The following is a 23284-nucleotide window of genomic DNA, read 5'->3' as shown; positions in this document are numbered from 1 at the left end:
AATAAGGATCTCTGACTTCCATTCCTAGAAAATGTCTGGCATTACCTCAAATCTGGACTTGAACATCACAGGGGGATGGGTAGCATCACTAGATTGACAGCCAAGTCTACTTCGTGATCATGGTATTAGTTTCTGTCACAGTTCCTGGCACGATAATTTTCAAATAAATAAATTAATGCTTTAAAAAATACATGTGGTATTTATAACCAAATATATCAAATATGATATACAAATGTAGAAAATTAAGCGCCAGTTTTTACAGTTATCAGACTTTAGGTTGGTCTTCTGAATTAAGGAGAAAATGTTTTCCTGAATATTCATGATGATATCTTGCAGCATGGGTAGAATTGTATTTTAACGTTAAATGACTAAATACTAAATACATTTTTTTTTTTTTTTTTTTTTTTACCAACAGGCCTGGGTTAGACCTGCAGTTGAAAACTTCAAGGAGCTTAAAGAATAGTGCAGTTTATTGAAGCAGCAAGGCTTGTATTGCTCTCATCTTCAGCGGATCAATATTCATAATGTATAAGCAATTAAATTCAGTTTGTTTAGTTTTTTTAATGACCAATAGAGACCAGAGTCAAAAACCTATCAGGTCCCAAAGCAGCATGGAGCCGTATCTGTCAGAAGCATCCATTTAAATTCTTGAGTTACAAGGAAAAGTAATTCTCCTTAGCTATTGGATGTTTGCAAAAGTTTACAATGACTTTATCAGGTATTCCTCACACCTGTTACAATCATTAGCATCATTTGAGAGAGAGAGAGAGAGAGAGAGAGAGAGAGAGAGAGAGAGAGAGAGAAAGACTAGAAGCAACATGAGAATCGAATTGTCTGCTCCAGAGACATTTGCAAATGACACACGGGTTTTCTCGCCCTGCACGATACAGGGTCAACCCGGTTTTCTGGGACGTGCTGGGTGGCCGACATTTTCCCTAGCAAGAGTCTCACACTTTTAAAATCGGAACGGATGTTAAACGCTCGGGCTCAAAGCCCAGCGGCTCTGTACCGTCTGACTACACAACCTTTTCCCCCAGCTACTTAATCGGGCGGAAAACCCGACCTCCCTGTGGAGCAGAACGCGGAGGTGGCCGCCTCTCCGCGCCGAGCGCCAGCGGCCAGAAATGAGCCCGGCCCTCGCGGCCCCGGGGAAGCCGGGCGGCCGGAGCGCAGCGCGCCCCGCTCCCGCCCGCCGCTCCTGCCCGGCTCCGGGGCCGCCTCTGCTCCGGGGCCGCGGAAACCCCGTAGGAGCAGGGAGGGCGGGGCCGCGCGTCGGCGCCGCTCGCTGCAGTGTTCCTCCGCCGCCTCGCAAAGAGTCCCATCCTCGTCCCGCGGTCCTGGGGGTCCCAGCGCCCCTGGAACAGCTTGACATAACCAACCTGGACTTCCCCACCGGCCTTCTGAGGACACTTTCTGAGGTGAGGACGCCAGGGCCACAATTTTGTGGCTCAAGAAGAACGAGGAGAAAATTCCTCCGCAGAAAACGGGTTCCGGCCACGAGCCTATAAAACACGGGTGGGGCGGGCGGACTGTCTTTTCAGTCGGGCGCTGAGTGGTTTTCCGGAACATGTCTGGTGGCTCCGCGGATTATAACAGGTACAGGGCGTTTTCGTTGGTGCGGTGTTGTGCTGAAGGTCACATGGCGCCAGAGGAGATGGTAGCCGCTGGCGTGGAGTCAGGGAACTGCGGGTTCGTAGGCGTTCCCTTGGGGTGAGGCACCCGTGTCCTTCGAGAAGCTTCCATGATGGGTAGAGCCCCTGATGGCGGGGACACGAGATGAGGGCACGAAAACGGAGTGGTTGAAGGGTGTCTTTTTCTCCCGAAGCCCCCTTTTAGATCTCGGCTGCTCCCCCCGCCCGCACGGAGCCCGACACTTAGTTAAAGCCGTGGCGCAGTCCGCATGCGGTACAGTGTAACCGGGGCCCGCAGCTTTATCTGCAGCGAACCGCGCGACTTGAAGTGTTAGACTGAAGGGGGAGGGGCAGGGCGACGGCGGCGGCCGCAGGGCGCGCAGGGAGCCGACCCGCAACGGGGTCTCGGCGAGCCGTTGGCTCGGCCTCCGCCAGGCCTCGGCCCGCGTCAATCACCCCGGCTGGCGCAGTGTGAGGGGCGGAGCTCGGCGCGTGGACCTCTCGCGAGACGGCCCGCCGCCGAGACGGGAGCACCTGGCGCAAGGTCTTGGGGGCAAGCCAGAGCCCGTGGGGCCTTGCAGTCCGTCCTGGGTTCCCACCCTTTGGGCGGGAGCACAGTAAATCATGTGGCCTGCACCGCCAGCTTCCGTTGCCTGTTTGGTGGGACGTGTCCACGTGCAGGAGGAGGGTAGCCTGGCAGACTGATGGTACAGGGCTGTCCCCCTGACGTGCAGGTAGGATGGCCTGTTAATCTAACTGCAGTGTTCTTTGCAGAGAACATGGCGGCCCAGAGGGAATGGACCCCGATGGTGTCATCGAGGTAAGAAACGGTGTGTGGATTTTGCAACCCTGGGAAGGTGAGTTTGTTCGTACCATTTATTTTCGTTTATTTTCAATTTATAGAGCAACTGGAATGAAATTGTTGATAACTTTGACGATATGAATTTAAAGGAGTCGCTTCTTCGGGGCATCTATGCTTACGGTTTTGAGAAGCCTTCCGCTATTCAGCAGAGAGCTATTATTCCTTGTATTAAAGGTAAAAGAACTCGGCACGTTAAAAAAAATTCGGTGTTTTACCTAGACATGCACCCTAAAAGGGAAAATAACTTCTGGGGGTCTAGCACCTATTTGTATTCCTTAAAGTGAAATGATGGCAATCATCTTTCGGGACTGACCTGAAATGGAGAGAATACTCATTGCTGATCACTTGATTATTTGGGCATAATTCATGTTCCAAATGGAATACATGGTGTGAACTAGAATTGACGTTTTGATGTGGGATCGGTAAATATGTATCCTACTTTTTTTAGGGTATGATGTGATTGCTCAAGCTCAGTCAGGTACTGGCAAGACAGCCACATTTGCTATTTCCATCCTGCAACAGTTGGAGATTGAGTTCAAGGAGACCCAAGCACTAGTATTGGCCCCCACCAGAGAACTGGCTCAACAGGTATTGATAGTGTAGTTCAAAAAAACTGCTTGCGTGTTTCATAGGTTCAGGTTTCACAACTGAAAAATTTAAAGCTTAGTATAAATTGGTCCTATCAGAGCCCTCCTTTTAACTGTCCGTGCATGCAGGGAGTTTTTGTTGAAAGTAAATAGGAACTGGGTGTGCAGGTATGGTTCACAGGGTTATAATACGGAGAAACCAAAGCCTCCTGTTTAGGGTGGACTAGATTACTATTTTTTTGAATGCAGTTGTGCAATATGAAATCTGCAGTGACATGTTACCACTTGACTGTGATGCATCTGGTGCACGATGTTTTGAAAGCTCACTGCTATCTATATTGGTTTTGAAGGAAACCTCGCTAATAAAGCTAGGCTTTGTTAAAGTCAAGATTATATGTTACTGCCCTGTGGGAAAAGTATCTTGTCTAGGTTGTAATTGCAGAGCTTGATCCAATATTTACACCTTCCTACACAGTGAAGAGTAATAAAGGAAATGTTTTTAGTTATGAGTCTAGCTGGTACCTGGGGCAACAGGATCCTAAGTTTGACAAGGTACAAGAAATATTTTAAGGAATTTTACCTTGAAGCAGTTAAATCAGTCTGCATATTAAGCTTGGAAGTAGTTAAGTGTGTTGCATGCATAAAAGCTGTTTGCAGACCAGATATTTGCCATTATGCTTTAAAAGTTGAATCACAGCCTGTAATTCTGCTGGAAAATAATAAAGCTCTTTGCTTTTAGATCCAAAAGGTAATCCTGGCACTTGGAGACTACATGGGAGCAACTTGTCATGCCTGCATTGGTGGAACCAATGTTAGAAATGAAATGCAAAAACTGCAGGCTGAAGCACCACATATTGTTGTTGGCACACCAGGGAGAGTGTTTGATATGTTAAACAGAAGATATCTTTGTAAGTACTGCTGTCTGTTGAGAGCGTACATTTTTTTTTTGCTATTATAGATAAATACAAATAGTATCCCTGAGAATCTAGAGGTGATAGTATGCCTTTGTTTTTGACAGCTCCAAAATGGATCAAAATGTTTGTTTTGGATGAAGCAGATGAAATGTTGAGCCGAGGGTTTAAGGATCAAATCTATGAGATTTTCCAAAAATTAAATACAAGTATTCAGGTGAGCTTTACCTTTCACCCATATCTGGAGATTGTTTAATGCAGGTATTGTTACAATACAACTGAAGTGTTTTATTGTCGTTCCCCCTGCTTAAAGCAATTGATGCAAAACTATCTCTGTCTAGCACAATTCTGTAGCAAGACAGAGACGCTTGGTCTCAAACATGTTTTCTTGAATGTTTTGAAAGTTGGGCTACTTGTGTGACAACATCATTGTCTCTTTAAGGTGGTGTTGCTTTCTGCCACAATGCCAACTGATGTATTGGAAGTGACCAAAAAATTCATGCGAGATCCAATTCGAATTCTGGTGAAAAAGGAAGAATTGACTCTTGAAGGAATCAAACAGTTTTATATTAACGTTGAAAGAGAGGTAAAGTGTCTAATTAAACATAAAAATATAGCCACTTTTTTTACCTTCTTGTATAAGCACTGTGCTAAAATTGCAGAAACTGGGATCACATCTTGGTTTTTGCAATAATGCTAGCAGAGTACACACAAGAAGAAAAGTAACTGCACTAGATTGTAAAGACTGGGGTGGACCTCTTTCTTAATGTCCAGTGTCCTTTGTCTTAAGATTTGGTGCAATATGTCTAGACCGACGTAACTGAATTTCTAATGGCTATAAGTTGGAAATTAAATTGTTTTAATGATTAACTTTTTCTTTGACCTAATATAGGAGTGGAAATTGGATACACTTTGTGACTTGTACGAGACACTGACGATCACACAGGCTGTTATTTTTCTCAATACAAGGCGCAAGGTGGACTGGCTCACTGAGAAAATGCATGCCAGGGACTTCACAGTTTCCGCTCTGGTAAGAGGTGTTCTAACCTGTAATTACAATGTGTATATTTTCATTAAAGCAGGATTCAGACTACAATATAGCTGTTAAGTGCTGTGTTGTCGTTCCCCCTGCTCAAAATAAAGTTGTTTCTTAACTATACCTGTCTGTATACTCCGGTAGCAGCCAGGGACGCTTGGTCTCATACATGTCAGTCAAGTTAAATAATACTGATTGGACTAGTGATTCTGGAATTAAGGTTTGTTAATTTGCAGCATGGTGACATGGACCAGAAGGAAAGAGATGTTATCATGAGAGAATTTCGATCAGGGTCAAGCCGTGTTCTGATCACTACTGACTTGTTGGTAAGTCTCTTAACTGCTGTTTCTTAATCCTACCAAAAGCTTTTTTGGGGGCAAGGTTTTTCAATAACCTTTACCAACTTGGACTATTTGGGAGAATAAAGAAAAGACCACGCTCCACAGTGAACTATATCACTAAACATATAGTTCACTACTATTTTGTGGCCTACATTAGAGGTCTCTAGTTATTTAATTAAATTTAAACATACCATTGTATTTCAGGCTCGTGGGATTGATGTGCAACAAGTGTCATTGGTTATAAACTATGATCTACCTACCAATCGTGAAAATTATATTCACAGGTGAGTAGGTGGCACCTTGACTTACTGTATTGGTAAAACAAGTTCATGTGTTGTCTTTCCATTCTGTGGACTGATTTGTCTGAAACATTACCTCAATTCAGGGAATTCGTTCAGTAGGTAGACAATAAACTTGGTAGGATGTAATTAAAATTGTACTTGGGAAGATTGGTCATGCACAGTGGGAAAACGGTTGTAAATATTGCCCAAATTGCGGGCTTTCATACATATGGATTAGATTGCATTAGAGCTGTTGGTCTTAGCATATTTTTGAGCTTTATTTTTAGTGATGCTCTTGTGTGTCCATGTGCTTTCTTGGTGATTCCTTTATAGTTGGGATTTTCTTGGTGTCGTCTGGTAGCAATTTGAGCAGTCCCTGGTTTAGTTATAGTGGCTTTATCCCTAAATAAATTGAATTGTACTTTGTTATGTGATGTAAAAAAAGACTTTTTAAAAAATACAGGAGTCGATAGCCGCAGTTGATGACGAGATGGCACTCAGAAACGGCGTTGACGTAATTTAGGACGTGGAATCATAAGCGAAACAGCACACTGTTTGAATAAAGAGCGAGTCGGTATTTATATTTGTTTTTCTTTTGTCATGATTATTTGATATTTTAAGTTGTTCCGGCCAAGGCATTTTTGTATATTATAGACTATTAGGTGGTTTGTATTGTCTGGTTTCTGTGAGGAAGGTAGAAAGTTGTTTTGGAGGTAAACACGTTTGAGTAATTTGAGTTACAACGTGTGAAAATGAGCAAAAAAGCAGTGATGAGTTTGGGCTACCATACCAAATACTTGTTTTCCCACTGGAAAAAGTAAGTTTTAGACAATAGTTAACCATGCAGCATTTGTATTTACAGTTTACAGTTCCAGAAGTGCGTCGAAATGGATTGCATAACTATTCTTTGTTTTATCCCTGGTGTTTACATCTGTCCCAGGCTGACATCTGCTCTTGGCTGGCCCGCTTTGGTATGGGCTTTTAAATTTCACTACCCCAAACACAATACTGTCATCTGCTTTAAAAATAATAATAGTGCTCAAGACACCTGATAAAATCTCATTTTGCAGCCAGACAAGCCTTGAATCCTTTTGGCACTAACTGCAAAGGAAGACTTCTTTCTCTAGATATTGATTAGCAGATAGTGCTGCAATTAGAAGCGCGAACTATAACCTTGATAAGTAAACAGCAGCTGGTGGTTAACAAATGGATCATCAGGTTCAGTAGCTCACACCCAGGAGAAGTAACAACACTAATTGCTGGTTTCTTTTCTTACACAGAATTGGCAGAGGGGGTCGATTTGGGAGGAAAGGTGTGGCTATAAACTTTGTTACTGAAGAAGACAAGAGGATTCTTCGTGACATTGAGACTTTCTACAATACTACAGTGGAGGAAATGCCTATGAATGTGGCTGACCTTATTTAATTCCTGGGATGAGATAGTCTTGAATGCAGTGCCCGCTGTTGCTGAATAGGCGATCACAACGTGCATTGTGCTTTCTTTGGGAATCTGAATCTTGTCTCAATGCTCATAACGGATCAGAAATACAGATTTTTGATAGCAAAGCGACATTAGTCGTGAGCTCTTGTGAGGAAAGTCATTGGCTTTTTCCTCTTTAGAGTTAGACTGTTGGGGTTGGGTATAAAAGATGGGGTCTGTAAAGTCTTTCTTTCTTAGAAATTTATTTCCTAGTTATGTAGAAATGGTTGTATTAGATGTTCTCTATCATTTAATAATATACTTGTGGACTAAAAGATATAAGTGCTGTATAAAATCAGCCAATTATGTTAAACTAGCTTATCTGCCTTTATTGTGTTGTCATTAGCCTAAATAGAAAGGCCTTTAAAATTGATTTTTTTTTAGAAAGCATTTGGATGCATTTTGTTGGTATTGTATTTATTCAATAAAGTATTTAATTAGTGCTAAGTGTGAACTGGACCCTGTTGCTAAGCCCCAGCAAGCAATCATATCCTAGGTAGGGTTAAACCCCCAGTAAAATTGCCATATTGCACATGTCTTAATGAAGTTTGAATGTTAAATAAATTGTATATTCACTTTAAAGGTGCTTTAGTCATTTTATTTTTTTTACAAAATATATATGTTGAGTAATTAACAATTCTGAGTTAGCTGCTGCATCACAGTAGCACAGAGGCTGATAAGTTGCAGATGTTCATCAGCACCATCTGCTAAGCATTTATCTACTTCCTACAAGAAAAAGAAAGGTTTAGTAAATTGCCATTTCAGGTATAATAAACATTTTGCTGAAATGTGCAAAAGTGTCTACTTACAGCAAGTTTTTCTGTAATAATTGACTTTTGTTTATCAGAAAGGTTATCATTCTCTACAATCACATCATGAAGTTGATTTACAAGCTGAGTTGCTGCATGACCCTCATCTATTAAGTCCTGTAATGGAAAAAGTGACATTGGTATGATATTGAACTTTTCCCCAAAAGTTAATAAAATAGTTTTACCTTTACCACAGCTTCCAGTTTGTCGAAAGAGCCACTCTGACATGCAGCAAATATTCCATCAATTGTCTCAGCTGGTACTACCTAAAAAGTTGAAATATCTTGGTGAAGACTTTGGACTGTACTGTGGAGCCTACACTCCCTTTTTTTAAATTCCATTATTCCATGCGTGGGTGGTTAATCGTGTTGAAAAACAGCTGTCCTGATACTGAATTCGTAAGATGGGGAAGTAAAGGAGATTGAAAAGGGCTAGCTGTAAGCCTTTATGCTTATATTCTGAGCTCCAGAGAACTATTGGACCTGAAGCTGAAATACAGTGGTACCTTGGTTTTCTAATGTAATCCATTCTGGAAGACCCGAGTTCTGAAACGTTTGAAAACTGAGGTGCGATTTCCCCATAGAAAGTAATGCAAAATGGATTGGATTAATCCATGCCATACCTTTAAAATCAATCCCTTAAACTGCAAATTTAGCATGAAATCTAATGATAGCATAGATCCATAAAATTTAGTGTTCATAAACCGAAATGTTTGTCAATGGAGATGTTCGAAAACAGATACCACTGTATGCTCTCCAGGTAACTAACCTTTTGCCCTGTCACTATGCTGTAAGGGTGGTGCATTTTCCTGTAATAGCTCTAGTGAGTATACAAAAATTTCTTTGCTTCTCTCCTTTGGGCCCATGATGAAACTGGATGATTAAGTTCTCCCCATAGTAACTAGCTGATACCTGGTTGCTAGCTATTCAAGAGCAGTGGTTAATATCAAGTAGTTTGAAAAGTAATTTTAAGAGGAAGTGCCCTTTATCCAAGTAAAGATGCCACTAATGAATGACATTGGTTTGAAAAGGGCCCAATACCAATGCCTGAAGTTTCATTATGGTGAAAAATGCCTTAGGAATTGCATTGGTCCCGAGGTGAGGCCTGACAAGATACCTGTCCAAAGACAGGTATGGTTTTCTAATTTCTGTCTAAGTTGAACATGCCACTTTTATATATGACCCTTTGTCCGAATTTGTGAGAACAGGGATATTTGTTAAATCTTTAACTGCCACATCCCTGAAGCATTCTTATACTCCCAGGGTATTCCCTTACTACGCTGTTCCTAGCACAGTATTTGGCACATGCTATAGCCCCTTCATGTTAAAAATTCCTCAAGTGATAGTATTTGGAGATGGGGCCTTTGGGAGTTGATTAGGTCATGAGGGAGAAGTGACCCTCAAAGGGATTTATGTCCTAAGAGGCCTCAGATGCTCCCTTCTGCCACAGGAGGATACAGTGAGAAAGGCCATCTATGAAATCAGGAGACCTAGGATGAACTACCATGTTTGCCTGAAAATAAGACCTAGCCAGACAATCAGCTTTAAGGTGTCTTTGGAGCAAAAATTAGTATAAGATCCGATCTTATTTTACTGTAAGACCCGGTATTAAATAATACCGAGTCTTACATTAATTTTTTTAACATTAATGTTCATTAATTAATGTACATTAATTTTTTACATTAATTTTTTGCTCCAAACGATGCATTAGAGCTGATTGTCTGGCTAGGTCATATTTTCGGGGAAACATGGTAGGATGTAGTTCTTAAGACACTGGATCGGTGGGCACCTTGATCTTAGACTTCCCAGCCTCCAGAACTATGAAATGAATCTGTGTTGTTTATAAGCCACTCAGCCTGTGGTATTGTTATAGCAACTTGAATGGACTAAGCACATAATAAGCATTCTGTATATATTGAATAATTTTGTAAAAGCCACAAAAAGCCATCTAAAAGAGTTTTAGAATAACTAGTGCTCTTACCCCAGCAATATCCGTGATCACCTTCTCTGTGACCTCTTTCCCACCTGTTAAGCGAGTAGCACTTTGAAGAAATGTAATGGCTTTTCTTAAGTCTCCTTCTGACACTTTAACAAGATAAGATACTCCCTGAAAATAAGAGGTTTTTTTTTAACTTATGGTCAGTTAGACTTTTTGGCTTTAGTAAAGAGAAAAGCACTATTATTTTAGCCTAGAGTTGGGAGGAAAACAATTCATTTCTGTTTTTGAGGGAATATTATCAGTCCTATAGTGGAACAATTCATGGAGATAGCATCAGTCCAATGGAAGGATAGAGATCTCTTGCCTTTGAAAGAAATTTGCAGAGACAAAGACGTCCCATACTTCTCATCCTATTTCTTGATTACATAAAACAAAATTCAAAATATGGTTAAATTGTTATAATGAATAAGAGGCCTATATATTCCATCACTGTACCAGAATTTTATCATATCAAATTAGTTTTTGAAGTATTAGGTAGTGACTAAAATGTTGTCATGCAGATTTGTTGTGGCAGAATTTGTATTATATGGATGAAATCTGCCCCAGTTTTGGGTCACTGAAATATTGATCATAAACTTCTAAAGGTAACAGACTGAACCTGTAATGCCTACACATTTCAACTGTTGTTCATTTAGCTTAACTTTGCCTGAAGAATTGCAATCAGAAATGGAAATATACATAGGACTCCTTTCAGGGCCTCTTCATAAGAATTCATCAAGGAATTAGTAATTACCTCATTGTTAATTTTGACATGTTCTTTATCAGCAATGTCTAGTAATCGCTGCCGTTGAATTTTATCTGACAGAGGTTTGAAGCGGAATTTAGAACATCTAGAGGTCAGAGGTTCAATTATTCTGTAAAATATTGGGGAAAAATGTCAGTGTTTAAGGAATTTCCCCCAAAGAACTCATTTTTATCAAGAAAAAAATCAAAAGATTTGATGATGAAATTAATGTAACGTTGAAACATTTACGTTTTTTCTCTCCGTAATTGGAGGTTATCAAAATAAGGCTACCTAGCATCCATCTTCAGGGCAAAACCGACTAACATACCGACTAACATAGTTACAGATGAGACAGAATCGGGTGGTTTTAGACTCTTTCTCCATGGTACGTCTTAAAGCTGCCTGAGCAGCGGAGGTCATAGAATCTGCTTCATCCAGAATCACAATCTTAAAAGGAGGACATGGCTTCCCACTGATTCAGAGAAACACATAGGAGTTAAAAATTATAATTCACACATCACAATCTAATTTTAGAACATTCTCATCATCCCAAAAAGAAACCCTGTGCCCATTAGGAGCCACTACTCTTCCAACTCTTCCAGCCATAGGCAATCATGAATCTTTACTTTCTGTTTCCACAATTGGCTTATTCTGGACATTTTCTATAAATGGCATTATATGATGTCAATATGTTGTCTTTTGTGATTGGTTTCTTTCACTTAGCATAGTGTTTTCAAGGTTCATCCCTGTTGTAGTGTTATTACTTCATTCTTTGTTATTGTCAGTATGGTAAATGGACATACTGCATTTTTTTTCATCCATTCATTAGTTGATATTTGGGTTGTTTCCATGTTTTGACCATTATAAATAATGCTATTACGAACATTTGTGTACATGTTTTGAATAGACATGTTTTATTTCTTGTAGGTATATGCATACCTAGGACTAGAATTGCTGGGTTATGTGGTAACTATGTTTAACTTTGTGAGGAATTGCCAAACTCTTCAAAGTGGCTGCACCACTTTATATTCCAACCGGCAATGTATAAGAGTTCCAATTTCTCCACATTTTTAACAATAGTTGTGTTATATACTGTCTTTTTGATGATAGCCATCCTGGTGAGTGTAATGTGGGATCTCATCATGGTTTTGATTTGCATTTCTCTAATGGCTAATGATGTTGATGAGCCGTTTCCATGTGCTTTTTGGCCATTTGTATATCTTACTTGGAGTAATTCAGATCCTTTGCCCATTTTAAAATTGGGTTGTATTTTTACTATTGAGTTGTAAGAGTTCTTTATGTATTCTTGATCTAAGTACCTTATCAGATATATGGTTTATATGCATTGTTAATTCAATGTGGCTATCAAAAATTAGTTGTTCACTTTCTACAAATTCTTAATGTGTGCTCTGATACAAATTTAAATATATACCAGGTACCAAAACTTTAATCTTGGATCTTTGCCACCTAAGGAGTATAAGTTGACTAAATATCCTTTTTAACTCAGGGCAGTCCTATTTAATTATTAATAATACCTGCTCTTTCACTCTAAAAACATCTCAATATGGACAAGAACTTATATGGTCACCCTAATTATGAAATACACACTAAAGCTTAATACAATCTTACAGAACTTTATGAGTGTACCACCAAATTATGTAATTAAAAATACTCCTTAGACAAAATGTCAGTGAAAAATCCTTGACAGCTAAACAAAATTAGTTATAATGAAAGGTCATTTCTGGGTTTGAATAATTTAGATAAAAATAGAAAAAGTTGTAAATTTGGCAGAAACATGTATTTTCAACAGATATAATGACATGGCACGGAGAAGGGGAGATGAGCTTACTTACTCTGAACGACTTCCTGATACAGTTAATTGGGCAAAATTCTTCACTTTCTCTCTAACTACTTGTATCCCACGTTCATCAGATGCATTTAACTCAAGAACTCTTAATCGAAAAAGTTCAGGCCTATGTCAAAATGAAACAAGTATGAAACATCATAGAGCACTTAAATAACCCAGGTTTAAACCACATTTTAACATTTGCACATTCTATAGTAGTTCAAAATCCATCTAGTAAATAATATGGATAGAAGGCACACAATCACTTCTGTATTTTCTATTGCAGAGACACGCAATTAACCTCTTGGCTTTTTTTCCATGCATTAAAAAGAAAAATAGGTAGATGATGTCACATGATATATAAAATTTTAAATCAATTTTCCACCTAGGATAGTATCATAAACATCTTGCTATGTCATCAGAACCACTGTAAATACCATTTTAATCTCTATGTGACATTCCATCCTACAACTGTACCATCATTTACTTATTTAACATCTTTCTATTGTTAAGACATTTATAGTTTTTCAAACGTTACAATTTTAAACAATGCTGCAATATATAACCTAAGTATTTTTCTATGGGCATAAACATTTAAGAAGCTCTGTGCATATATTTTCTATTTTAAAACCACATATATTTCACAAATGTGGAATTTATAATTAAAATAAGTACTTTAAGTTCTCTAAGGACAGGCATTAGACGTTATTTTTAAAAGGATATTTTAAAAGTTATAATTTGGACTGACCTAAACTAAAATGATTAATAATAAACTACTTAATAATTTCATTATGACTACATTGCTAATGCTGGTTCAATTTGGATCTGATTGAGTTGTGGAATAATCAAGAAAACCTCTTTTGTAATTTCCTTAAGAAGCAAAAGTTGCTGTCAATAACAATATTAGGTTCATAATAGCTTTGCCTTTTGTCTCCCTTCACATTTCAATAGGAATATTCTTACATATTTGATGGTTGCAGAGGCATCTAATTATTTTTACATTTAAGATTTCAGATGTATCCTTTGGCCATAGCCTGATATAAAAATTCTGGATAAATGTAAGATCCTTTGCCATGCTGGTATGTAATGCATGGGTATCAGATCTGGGCTGATACATCTTTTCTAGGTAAAGGGCTCCTATACAATGGTTGGCTAAGCTGAGAGAATCAATTTAGGAAGAGGAATCTAAGAAGGTGATTCACAGAGATTTTTCTGCTGTACCCAGAATCATACTGCATCAGCTACAACACTCAGGAAGCTTGAGGGCAAGGAGCTGGCCTAGCAACTCCAGAGGTATGGCCTGGAAAATCCAGAGGAAGGAGGAACTCAAGAAGAGGTGAGAGTCAGTAGCATCAGACACAACAGATTCTATCACACGACACAGATCTAAACCACAATGATTAAGAGAGTGATGAAACTATCGACATGAGATAGGTTGGGTCCTCCGGATTCCAAAATCATAATGAAATCCAAAATCATAATGAAAAAAAGTGATGAAAAAAATCACAAGACTCTCTGTGAAGTACATTCAAATTGTGAATAAGGTTCAGAATGAAGGTTACAAAAGATGTAGGTAGGCAAGCTAATTTATTGGAGGGGAGGAAGTGGGCCCACTGGACTAAGAAAAAATTCAGAAAAAACAAAACCCCAACAACTTCACAGAGAAACCAAATGCACATTTTTAGAGAAAGAAAAGCAGTACCAGAGATTTTCGGTGTCAAGTCTGAAAAAGAGAGAGGGATGTCAACTTACCCAAATAGTTCCCTAGCTGCTGCCAAAATAGTGGATGTTTTTCCAGTTCCAGGTGGCCCATAAAACAAGAGATTAGGGAGCTGTAGAAGTTAAATTTTATTTTTTAAAAATTGTATTCTGGCACAAATAGATGAAAATGATGACTGAAAATGTCTATGGAACAGAGCAGTAACTTCCTTAATAGAGAGGGCACATATATCTTAATACACCGATTTCTTAATATAACTGGTATCATAGTATTAACAGTTTTAAATGCTGCTTTTTCATATAATACCATCACTTTTTCCCCAAGATGTCTTTCTAGTATCTTAAGCTGAATCATATTTATGATTACTGCTGCTTACTTAATCTACTTAGGTGGAATTTTCAAAGCTGAAATCAGAAACCTCTTATTTCTGAAGGGAATCACAGGCATCTGTCAGTTCCCTGTCCCACCCTTTTTCTCAGGATTGAGCAAGATTTTATATTTTATAAAGATGTCAGTTGTTTCAAAGAGGAAATAGACCAAAGGAGCAACTGGGTCTGGCCAATACTAAGGAAAAAGGAGTGAAGAGACATATTAGGGCTTTGGATGGGCTGAAGTTGCAAGAATAGAAAGATTAAGAAAACTAAGCTCCTATTGTATATATAGCATAGTATTTAAAGGGGGTGGGCGGTTATAAAGGAAGGTAAAGGGTAAATAAATTAAGTCTTAAATTTCCCAGTGACATTAAACATCATTTGCTACTCACATCAGCTCCTTCTAAAGACTTTTTCAGGACTGCAACCACTTCATCTTGGAAAGCAACTTCATCCACACATTTTGGGCGACTGGAAATAAAAAAGAAAGGTTATTTAGTATACTATAGTAGCCACAGAAAAGTCTCCAAGTGTTCTGTTTACCAGTATATGAGAATTATCATTGGTATTTTAGTAATGAAATAATCTTTCATAATCGGAAGTAGGTGGATTTACCTTAAGCAAATACATACTGTATTTGCCTTAAGCAAATACATACTGAAGGAGTGAAGTAATTTTTCACTTTTCCAGATACATGGTTTGCATCTGTTATGCTTACAAAAATTAAACAAAAGAATTTTACTTTATTACATCACAAAAGCCAACTGGTAAAAAAATTTAAAGTGAACACTTGCCTAGGAATTAACACTACATTTTAAGAAGATCAGGTACCTAAACTACTGAAAAGGGAGAACTATTTAGTAATCTCAGGATAGGTAACTCTTTTGGTTAATAGTTACATGGTTATTATGTTGTTAATTGGTTAGTATCAATTTCTTCCTAACTGCACAAAAAATGCATATCTATTCACTTCAATGAGGGCTAACAAAATAAGTTTAACCAATATGAAGTATAACATAATTTTCATCTTACATCATTAACCAGTCATTTTAAAAGAAGCTAGAATAGTTATAGTCCAACCCTAAGATTAAGCTTTGTGCTTAGTTACCTATGCAAAAACTCTTCTTTGAATCATATTGTTCTAATTAATCTGGTCAGTGCCAGGTGGAATTTCATGTCAGATAATGTTTTCTAGGAAAACCAGTGTATGTTATAAACCAGAGTTTCATACTCAAATACCTGCAGAGGCCAGGCAGATAACAAGTGTGAAAAAGGCAAGAGTATAAGGCAAGAGAAAATAGGGACTATTAACCATTGAGGAACATACTCGTATGACCTTTCCAAAATGAGCAGCAGTATTCAAGTCCATCTAACTTGTCAGGTAAAAATTTGCATCTACTGTTGCCTAATCGCAAGAAGGTGAAACATCTAGATTTTTCTCCCTTGTATAATGTTTTTTTAATTAAAAATATCTAGATTTTTATGTGATATTTTCCATTTTTAAAAGCATTGTTGGTGTCAAACAAAATATATGAGGGCCTTATCTGGCCTGTCTGTAAACCACTGGTAATAACTGAGGCATGAGGTTATGACTACTACTTGTCATAATATCACTTAGCTGGCTGAAATTTAAATGCCACTTCAAGCATTGTTTTTGCAAAAAACTATACAGAAAACCTCAAACTATCAGTCGTGAAAGGGGAACAGATTATTTGGACTTAAGTAGAACTCCTGACCAAACCACAGACCTGAGTTACAGAGAACATCTTAGTTCGTCTATAAAATAAGAAAACTAGATCATTCTACGGTAACTTTCAATTCCAAGGTTCTATGACCCACATAATTGGGTGATTTTCAAGGACAACATCTAAAGTAAAACAACTTGTACCCTTAAGAAAAAAAGTGATCAGAACTGGTTAGAGATGTAACTTATTAACTATTTCAACAAAAACACAAGAGTTCTTACTATTTTTCCACCCATGGAACAGGTTTGGTTTTCTTGTTCTCTCCACTGCTTCCAGCAGTGGCAGCTACTCCTCGATCCTTGGTCAGTGGTGGTTTAGTACTGACAGATGTGCCTTTTAGAAATGCCTGCATGGTTACTTCCCCCTGACGAGGTGCAAGACAGAAAAAGGAAAGCTCCTTTGAAACCATTATGAGAAAGTACTGCTTGAAAGCACGTTTAACCTTGTGCAAAGCTATTCAATATTACTTACTAAATAAAGAACATCACCCCATGACCTAGCACCCTTTGAATGCACTGTAGTGCAGGCTACAGGGATACAGAAGAGGCCAAAATGCTTACGGAATTCAGAATCGATTTATGATGACACAGTTATAGAATAAAGGTTAAGTCTTACTATGGCAAGAAATTTGTTTTAAGAGTTCCAAACTTTTGGATAAGTGTGATTAATGGCCAAACTCTACGTGGGCCTGTACAAGCTCGGCCTTAGCTCTGGCTCCGACTGTGGAATGGACTCAGGAATTAGGAGTGCTGGCACCACACGCGAGAACCTCCACTTGCTTTGGGGCCTAGAGCTCCCCTCCGGGGCCTCTTTTCCTGGCAGGGCCAGTTGCCACCTGTCTTCGGAGGCTTTTCTCTGGGGGGGGGGGGGGGGTTGGTCCAGGTGGGGAATCTGTTATGAAAATGGAAACAGCTGGTTTTTGATAACATGCTCATTTGAAGAGATCAAAACAGTGCAGAGAAGCCCGAGGAGTTTAAAAAACTCAGGCAGAAACGTCACCCAGAAAAATAACCAGTATTAACTTTCAGGTAAACATTCTTCCAGGCAGCTGTCTTTATGGATAGAAAGGCATCACGAGCTTGCTGGCACATTCCCAGCTTTGGTGGCCAGTGTGCTTTTCTCCCTGCTTTTATCCCCCAGACCTAGTCAGGCGGCTGGCACATCACAGATGCTCCATGACACGTGACGCCCGAATTACCCTCCAGGAGACACAGCTTCCCCTTCTGTAAAAGGGGCTACGGCCCACTCCACGAGGCAACTGAGTTAAATCAATGAATTTAGCAAACACAGTCCCGCGCTCCACACACGGGTGTGTGATCAATAAGTAAGACTGCCCACATCTGTACACAGCCAAGGTTTTCAACGTTCGTGGGTTACTCCACCCCTGCCACAGGTCTGCTAAACAGTAATACACCCAGGGCTGGGCTCTGCAAGGTGCCGTACTGAGCCCCCATTTCCCGACGCGGTAGGAGGCAGCCAGGCTGGCGCGCGCTACGACGGACGGGAAGGCATCACAGGGGCATCACGGGCGCCGGACAAGAGGCAGGCGAAGGCAGCAGTCGCAACTCCTCCGGCTGGTCACCTGTTATCCCCGGCTCCCCGCGCCTGTTCCTGGGCACTGCCCGGGCCGTCCAGCCGCTCGTCTCCGGAGCGAGGACGCCGCCGGCTCGTTCTGGGGCTTCCGGGACGGTGCAAGGGCGATGGGGTCTCCAAGTCTTGGCTCCGTCCCCCAATCTGAGAATAGTAGACGCCGAAAGGCCCGCGATGCCAGGGTGAGAGGCCCTGTCGTCCGCACAGTCGCCTCAGTTCCCGCCAAGGAACAGCCGGCGGCGGGTGGGCGGGTCTACGCGGGTACGTAACGCGTCAGTTCCGGTAGCGCGTCAGTTCCGGCACGCCACGTCAGTTCCGGTACGCCGCGCTCTTCGGCGACTGGTTAAGGGAACCGTTTACTCCGATAGTTTTATTTAAAGAGACTGGACGACTCTGATTTTTAGGGATGTATAGAGTGGAACGAGAATGACTGAAGAGGTGTAAATGAAGTTCCGCCCTGTCCCCGTGCATTCCTCCCTCTGGAGACTGCAGGGCAGGGGCACTTACCGGTCCCGCACGCGCTGGGACCGCGCCTCCCCGGCTTGCTCAGCGAACGTGGGCGGAGACGGACCGTCCGCTGCTGCTCCTCAGAGCGGGCGGCTGGGGAGCGGTGTGCGGGCCTCGGAAACCCCGCGTTCCACCCAGGGTCTCAGAAAACCCACCCTCTTTTTGGGTGCGAACCTGCATAACCTGCACCTCACTGTGAACTTCATTGGTCGTCATGGGGCGTCTCACTGGCATTTCTGAGGCGACGCAATTCGGCTTGCAACGTGCTCCTGGAAGGACGAGGGTTGGGGAGGGTGGAGTCGATTCTTCGCCAGAAGAGGGCACCCTGAAGATCCCTGTCCTCCCCGTGGCTTTGTCTTCGCAGAGCAAACTGTGCGTGTCTTTAGGGCCGAGACGTCTAAAGGTGCTTTTTCTTCCCCTTTGGGGTGCATGTAGCTTATACCTCTAGTAGTGCTTGCCTGTCGGTGAGAGGGAAGAGCTTGCCATGCAGCTCTGGTCATCTTCTAATCCCAGAACCCTCCCCAGAAATACGGTGGTGCAAAGGCTTCATAAAAGCTAAAAACGGTTAATGATAATGTCCAACTCCACCAGGTACACGCACTGTGGGCTCTAGATCTCCGCATCACAGTACAACTTCTACCCAGTCTTGCTTCCCTGCTCCCTCCCAGATGTTGATTTCGACAGTACCATTCAATAAAGAAAACCTGCATGCGAATCTCTAAATCTCGGAACGCTTTTCCTAAGGAATTCAACCCATGAAGGTACAAGATGTAGTCCCGGAAAAAACTCTAAGATGAATTTTGAAATTGGGTCACCTGCTAGCCTGCTGGTAATGAGAACCCCCATCCCCGGTGATAGTGGAGCACTGATAGCCCCCGGAATGCTGTGGCAGTTGTTAAAACTCATCAGTGGCTAACTGGAATGGAATGTCTGTAGAAGGGAGTGCACCGACAGATAACATCTCAGGGGTTTTAGGAAACAGTCGTTATAAGAACTTTCGGATTGAATGGCCATTTTTTCTTTGTGGCGGGGAGAGCTCATTCATAGCTAAAGATAAACATTAAAGAAAGATAACGAAAAACTGAGGATGATTTATTGCCAATATCAGACCAAATGTGAAAGCCAGAGAGTCTGTTTGGCAGCATATAAAATTATTCACATAGCCTGTAGCCAGAGGAGGGGAAAATCTGTGGGCCAGACCCAAAAACTAAATTATAGACGTAGCAAAGTTGCAGAGAAGGTTAAATTCTCAACCCTACCAAGTCTATACCAAGGTCAAGACCCTGACTTGGGAAAAAATGGGATGCTGAGACTTAAAATGGGGTCATCTGGATCAATGCATTTGAAAATCTTAAATTCCCATATTTCCCTAAACACTGTTGATCTATAGAAGTAACCCATTTTCTGTTAAAGTCTAGTGCTCCTCTCTCATGGATGTATGTATAAGCTTGATGATGTAGAAGTTTTTGCCTTCTAAGACAATACATATCTCCCCTTACTCCCCAACAGTCTACCCCACTCTTTACTCTGACCACCGCAGCGATAGCCAGGATTAAGTCACAATGCAGCCCAGCTGAGGAAATGCTGCACTGGCTAAAGGTGGAAAGGGACTATATGCTAAAGGAGCTGCAGGACTGGATAATATGAACTGGCAGGAGAGCATGTATGGGACTGTACTGGACGAAGGGGGACAATATAAAGTTGGGAAGGGGAGAATAAACCTATGACATAGGATTTAATATCTTGGCAAAACCCCAGGTAATAGTATTTAGTTGGCCCTCGGAAGCTTGGAAGAAGCAATGGCTCACAGAAAGTAAAATAGAAATGCCAGAACTGCAGTGACAAACACTGGGGAAAGAAATAAAAAGATTCAGAGAAGTAGGATATACTATGTATATCCATTAGCCCACTGTTCCTGTGTAGTCACACAGCAACCTAGCAGTCTGTCCCCTCCAATCTTTCCTTAGGGAAAGGTGACCCTGTGGGATTGTCCCTCATTGGGGTTGAGTTTATGCTACTCTAAGTCTCCATGTTTGGTCCTTGTAAGCAGGGTCTGCAGTCAAAGACGGGTAAGATTTCTCATGGGAGAAACAACCTAAGCCAGACGGGACCCCCCTAGGACCCCCATGAGCTAATGTAAAGTTAGGAGGTAGCTGTGCCCCTCCTTCTGAGATGCTGCTGACGCATGCCTCAACTATTGTCCTTTACCCTCAGGAACAATAGCATCTCGCCCCTCCTGTTTGGCTCATGGGATAATCTTAATCTTATTTTGTGAGACTTGCTCCCCCCAGGGATTGTATGTACCACACCTTGGTCATTTGGGGGATGGTATGCATCGGTTGCTTTGGGACGATTATGGGATTTGGAATGAAGGATTATTGTGTGGTGTAAGAGTTTCACAGACCCTGCCCCTAATCATGTGATCTCTATTGTGAAAGATCAATAAATACCCACGGTGACCCAATTTGGGGCTCCAGTCCTTTGAGGCTGTGAGTCCCTTGGTCCTCTGTGATTTAACTACATTTGAGTCTCTGTCTCTTTATGAGAGTTGAACCCTCGCCGCCTCCCTCGCCTTCCCACGGCTTGTGTTGTGCAGGACGCAACATTCCTGGGATAGTGTTCTTGTCCAAAGTGATAAGGAATGTGCTGATGAGGGGTCGCCAGCATTTTGAGAAGCTCAGTGGTGGCTTGTCCTCTGTAGATCAAGGCTGTTGGTGGGAGATGGTGAGACAGAACAGGGTTTTCTGATACTAATGGGGACAATAGAATTCCAAAATAATAGAGGCCAGATGGCAATGCTTAATCTCAAAAGCAAGCTAGGTGCAGTTATCATCATGGGTGGCAAGTTCAGAGGCAGTCAGGGAGGTCTGACTCACAGACAGCTAGAGAAGTGGTTAATACAGCATAGCATCCTGAGGGACATGGTAGAGCAACAAACAAGTGTGTTGCTTGATCTACGCAATTAAAAAAAAGTCAAAGATGGATGATCAGGAGGCTTACCAGAGCCACAATAATAAAAAGTCATGTTCACTTTCTAAATTTCCAGACCTGAGCCAGTTCTCTAAAACAAATCTCATCGACTGCTGGAGAAATTAGGTCCTCATGAAAAATGACCCTGCAAACACCATGACAAAGTATAAGGTAATGATTTCCTCAGTCTTTCCCAAGCCATTTACTCATATACCTATACATTGAAGGAAAGAAAAATATGAAACCTTTCAAGGTCTGTTGGATACAAGGTTTGAACTGAGATATCCAGGGACCCAAAGCACTCCCCTTTTGGAGTGGGTGGATAAGGGGTCAGGTAATAAATGGAGTTCTGACCAGGACTGGCTCATGGTAGGTCAACTGGCTCCATAACTCACCTGCTGGGTATTTCCCTGGTTCCCAAAAGAATACTTGAAATGGCCATACTTAAGTATTAGCAGAACCACACTGGTTCCTTGGCCTATGGGGCAAGGGCTGTCATAGTGGAGAAAGCCAAGTAGAAGCTTGGAAAACCACCCTACCTTCCACAGCCAAGATGGTAAATCAAAGACAATACCATATGAAGGGGTATGGCAAATATTAGTGCCACCCTTGAACACCTAAAGTAGGCAGGAATGGTGGTCCTCATCATATGCCTATTCCATTCATCAGTATGGCCCCAACAAAAACTAGATGTACCCTAGAGGATAACAGTGGGTTGCCATAAACTCAAGTAGTAGCCTCCCAATTATAGCTGTGAACTAGATATGGAATCTTTACTAGACCAGTTTAAAATGACCTTGGATACATAGTACCTGGTCATCAATCTGATAAATGTATTCATTTCCATCCTCATTAGGAAGGAGGACCAGAGCAGTTCTCATTCACATAGGACAGAACACAGTATACATTCATTGTTGCCCCCAAACTATGTGAAATTTGCCCTCTGCCATAATGTAGCTTTAAAAACCTGGACCATCTAGACATTCAGCAGATGACCACATGGCCTACTATATTAATGATCAGATGAGCAAGAAGTGGCAAATGCATTGGAGGACTGGGTAGGACACGTGCATTCCAGAGGGCAAAAAAATGCTAAATGAAGCTTTAGGGGATTACCACATCAGTGGTTTGGGGAAAGCTGGGGACATACCCTTCCATCCCCACAAAATTAGGACAAGTTATTTCACGTCTCACACAACGAAGCACAATGCCTGGCAAGCCTTTTGGATTCTGGGGGAAGCATATTCCATATTTAGAAATACTGTTCTCACTTGTTAATGATAAAGAAAACTGCCAGCAGGAAAGGATTCTGTAGCCAATCCACGCTGAGGTGTAAGCATCCCTGATGCTTCAGGAATACAACCCGTGAGCTGTACAACCCAGTGGACTCTATGTTATTAGAGTTATCTGGGGTGGGGAAAGATGCCATGTGGAGAAAAGCAGCATCACAACACAAACCTTACGCTCCTGATGCAAATCTATGCCATCTGCAGCAGAGAATCATTCGGAAAAGATACCTTCATGTGCTACAGACCCTGGTAGAGACCGAGCACCTAACTGTGGGACATTAAGTGACCAAGATTCCAGATTTGCCCGTTGGGAGCTGTGTTCTGTCAAATTCACCAAGCCTTAAAGTTGGGAGGAACCAGCAGCAGAAAGTTGTACGAGGAGATGGCCCAGGCTCACATCACCTATGGCTTTGTACCAGTGCCTCTCTCTCAGCTCGCATTTATGACTATTAGTTTTCTATTGCTACATAACAATTTTACCACACACTTAGAAGCTTAAAACAATACATACTTATTATTTCACAGTTTTTGTGGGTCAGGACTTGGGACATGACTTAGCTGGGTCCTCTTCTTCAGGTTTTCCGAAA

General features: G+C 41.3%; 2 protein-coding genes across 4 annotated transcripts; one reads left to right on the top strand and one right to left on the bottom strand.

Annotated features, from left to right (window-relative positions):
• The first annotated feature begins 1510 nt into the window (after positions 1–1510).
• EIF4A2 (eukaryotic translation initiation factor 4A2) lies at positions 1511–7710 on the top strand. Of its 2 annotated transcripts, XM_081078645.1 has the most exons (11): positions 1511–1596; positions 2406–2451; positions 2535–2667; positions 2942–3081; positions 3820–3988; positions 4099–4208; positions 4434–4577; positions 4884–5021; positions 5264–5353; positions 5573–5652; positions 6930–7710. In XM_081078645.1, exons 1-11 carry the CDS (start codon positions 1568–1570, stop codon positions 7072–7074), a joined length of 1224 nt encoding a protein of 407 aa, XP_080934771.1. In that variant the 5' UTR covers positions 1511–1567; the 3' UTR covers positions 7075–7710. The 2 variants fall into 2 exon arrangements, with proteins under 2 accessions (XP_080934771.1, XP_080934772.1); XM_081078646.1 differs by lacking the exon at positions 2942–3081.
• On the bottom strand, positions 7708–18172 carry RFC4 (replication factor C subunit 4). Of its 2 annotated transcripts, none has more exons than XM_081078665.1 (11): positions 17484–18172; positions 16563–16705; positions 14989–15067; positions 14258–14337; positions 12513–12632; positions 10988–11131; positions 10669–10789; positions 9918–10043; positions 8123–8203; positions 7938–8054; positions 7708–7854 (listed from the first exon to the last, which is right to left on the bottom strand). In XM_081078665.1, the coding sequence occupies exons 2-11, from the start codon at positions 16691–16693 to the stop codon at positions 7759–7761; spliced, it is 1095 nt and encodes a 364-aa protein (XP_080934791.1). In that variant the 5' UTR covers positions 16694–16705; positions 17484–18172; the 3' UTR covers positions 7708–7758. The 2 variants fall into 2 exon arrangements, with proteins under 2 accessions (XP_080934791.1, XP_080934790.1); XM_081078664.1 differs by having other exon boundaries at positions 17924–18162.
• Between the last annotated feature and the right edge of the window lie 5112 nt (positions 18173–23284).

The sequence above is a fragment of the Rhinolophus hipposideros genome (genome assembly GCF_964194185.1).
Source record: "Rhinolophus hipposideros genome assembly, chromosome: 2".
NCBI classification, from domain to species: Eukaryota; Metazoa; Chordata; class Mammalia; order Chiroptera; family Rhinolophidae; genus Rhinolophus; species Rhinolophus hipposideros.
The sequence above is the reverse complement of the archived record's forward strand: the minus strand, read 5'-3'. Positions and strand labels throughout refer to the sequence as shown.

What these genes read in the sequence shown, in the direction of transcription:
- RFC4 (XM_081078665.1), bottom strand. Translation starts at nt 16,693, where the DNA reads ATGCAGGCATTTCTAAAAGGCACATCTGTCAGTACTAAACCACCACTG. An exon ending in GTTCCATGGGTGGAAAAATA is followed by an intron (nt 15,068 to 16,562) that starts GTAAGAACTCTT and finishes TTTTATTTCCAG; the next exon opens with TCGCCCAAAATGTGTGGATG. An exon ending in GTATCAGGAAGTCGTTCAGA is followed by an intron (nt 11,132 to 12,512) that starts GTAAGTAAGCTC and finishes TCTCTGAATCAG; the next exon opens with TGGGAAGCCATGTCCTCCTT.
- EIF4A2 (XM_081078645.1), top strand. Translation starts at nt 1,568, where the DNA reads ATGTCTGGTGGCTCCGCGGATTATAACAG. An exon ending in GGCTCCGCGGATTATAACAG is followed by an intron (nt 1,597 to 2,405) that starts GTACAGGGCGTT and finishes TGTTCTTTGCAG; the next exon opens with AGAACATGGCGGCCCAGAGG. An exon ending in ACTTCACAGTTTCCGCTCTG is followed by an intron (nt 5,022 to 5,263) that starts GTAAGAGGTGTT and finishes GTTAATTTGCAG; the next exon opens with CATGGTGACATGGACCAGAA.